At 67.8% G+C, this 236-nt stretch overlaps 1 protein-coding gene across 1 annotated transcript in view; it reads left to right on the top strand.

Annotated features, from left to right (window-relative positions):
- Positions 1-236, top strand: part of LOC104493332 (disintegrin and metalloproteinase domain-containing protein 2-like) — a gene marked incomplete at its 3' end in the record, with an annotated part of 7048 nt that continues 6812 nt past the window's right edge. The window contains exon 1 of the mRNA XM_010136026.1: positions 1-71. Coding sequence (XP_010134328.1) covers positions 1-71 — 71 coding nt within the window. The remainder of the gene's footprint in view (positions 72-236) is intronic.

The raw sequence follows: 236 nt of genomic DNA, 5'->3' as shown, positions 1-236 counted from the left end.
ATGTGCAAGGACACGGTGTCCTACGTCCTCAGGATAGAGGGGAGGCCCTACACCATCCACCTGCAGCAGCAGTGAGTTGGTCCCAAGTGTGCCTTATCCTACCCGCTGCCAGCCTGTCCCTGGCAGCTGCTGGGCCCTGGGCTCTGCCCTGGCACGGGCTGGTGCTGGGCTGGGGGCGATCCCCGCACTGGCCCTGCCAGGGCTCTTGCCAGCCCTGCGGCTGCCCGGATCGTGGC

Source organism: Buceros rhinoceros, unplaced genomic scaffold, assembly GCF_000710305.1.
Source record: "Buceros rhinoceros silvestris isolate BGI_N320 unplaced genomic scaffold, ASM71030v1 scaffold8010, whole genome shotgun sequence".
Classification (NCBI taxonomy): Eukaryota; Metazoa; Chordata; class Aves; order Bucerotiformes; family Bucerotidae; genus Buceros; species Buceros rhinoceros.
The sequence above is the reverse complement of the archived record's forward strand: the minus strand, read 5'-3'. Positions and strand labels throughout refer to the sequence as shown.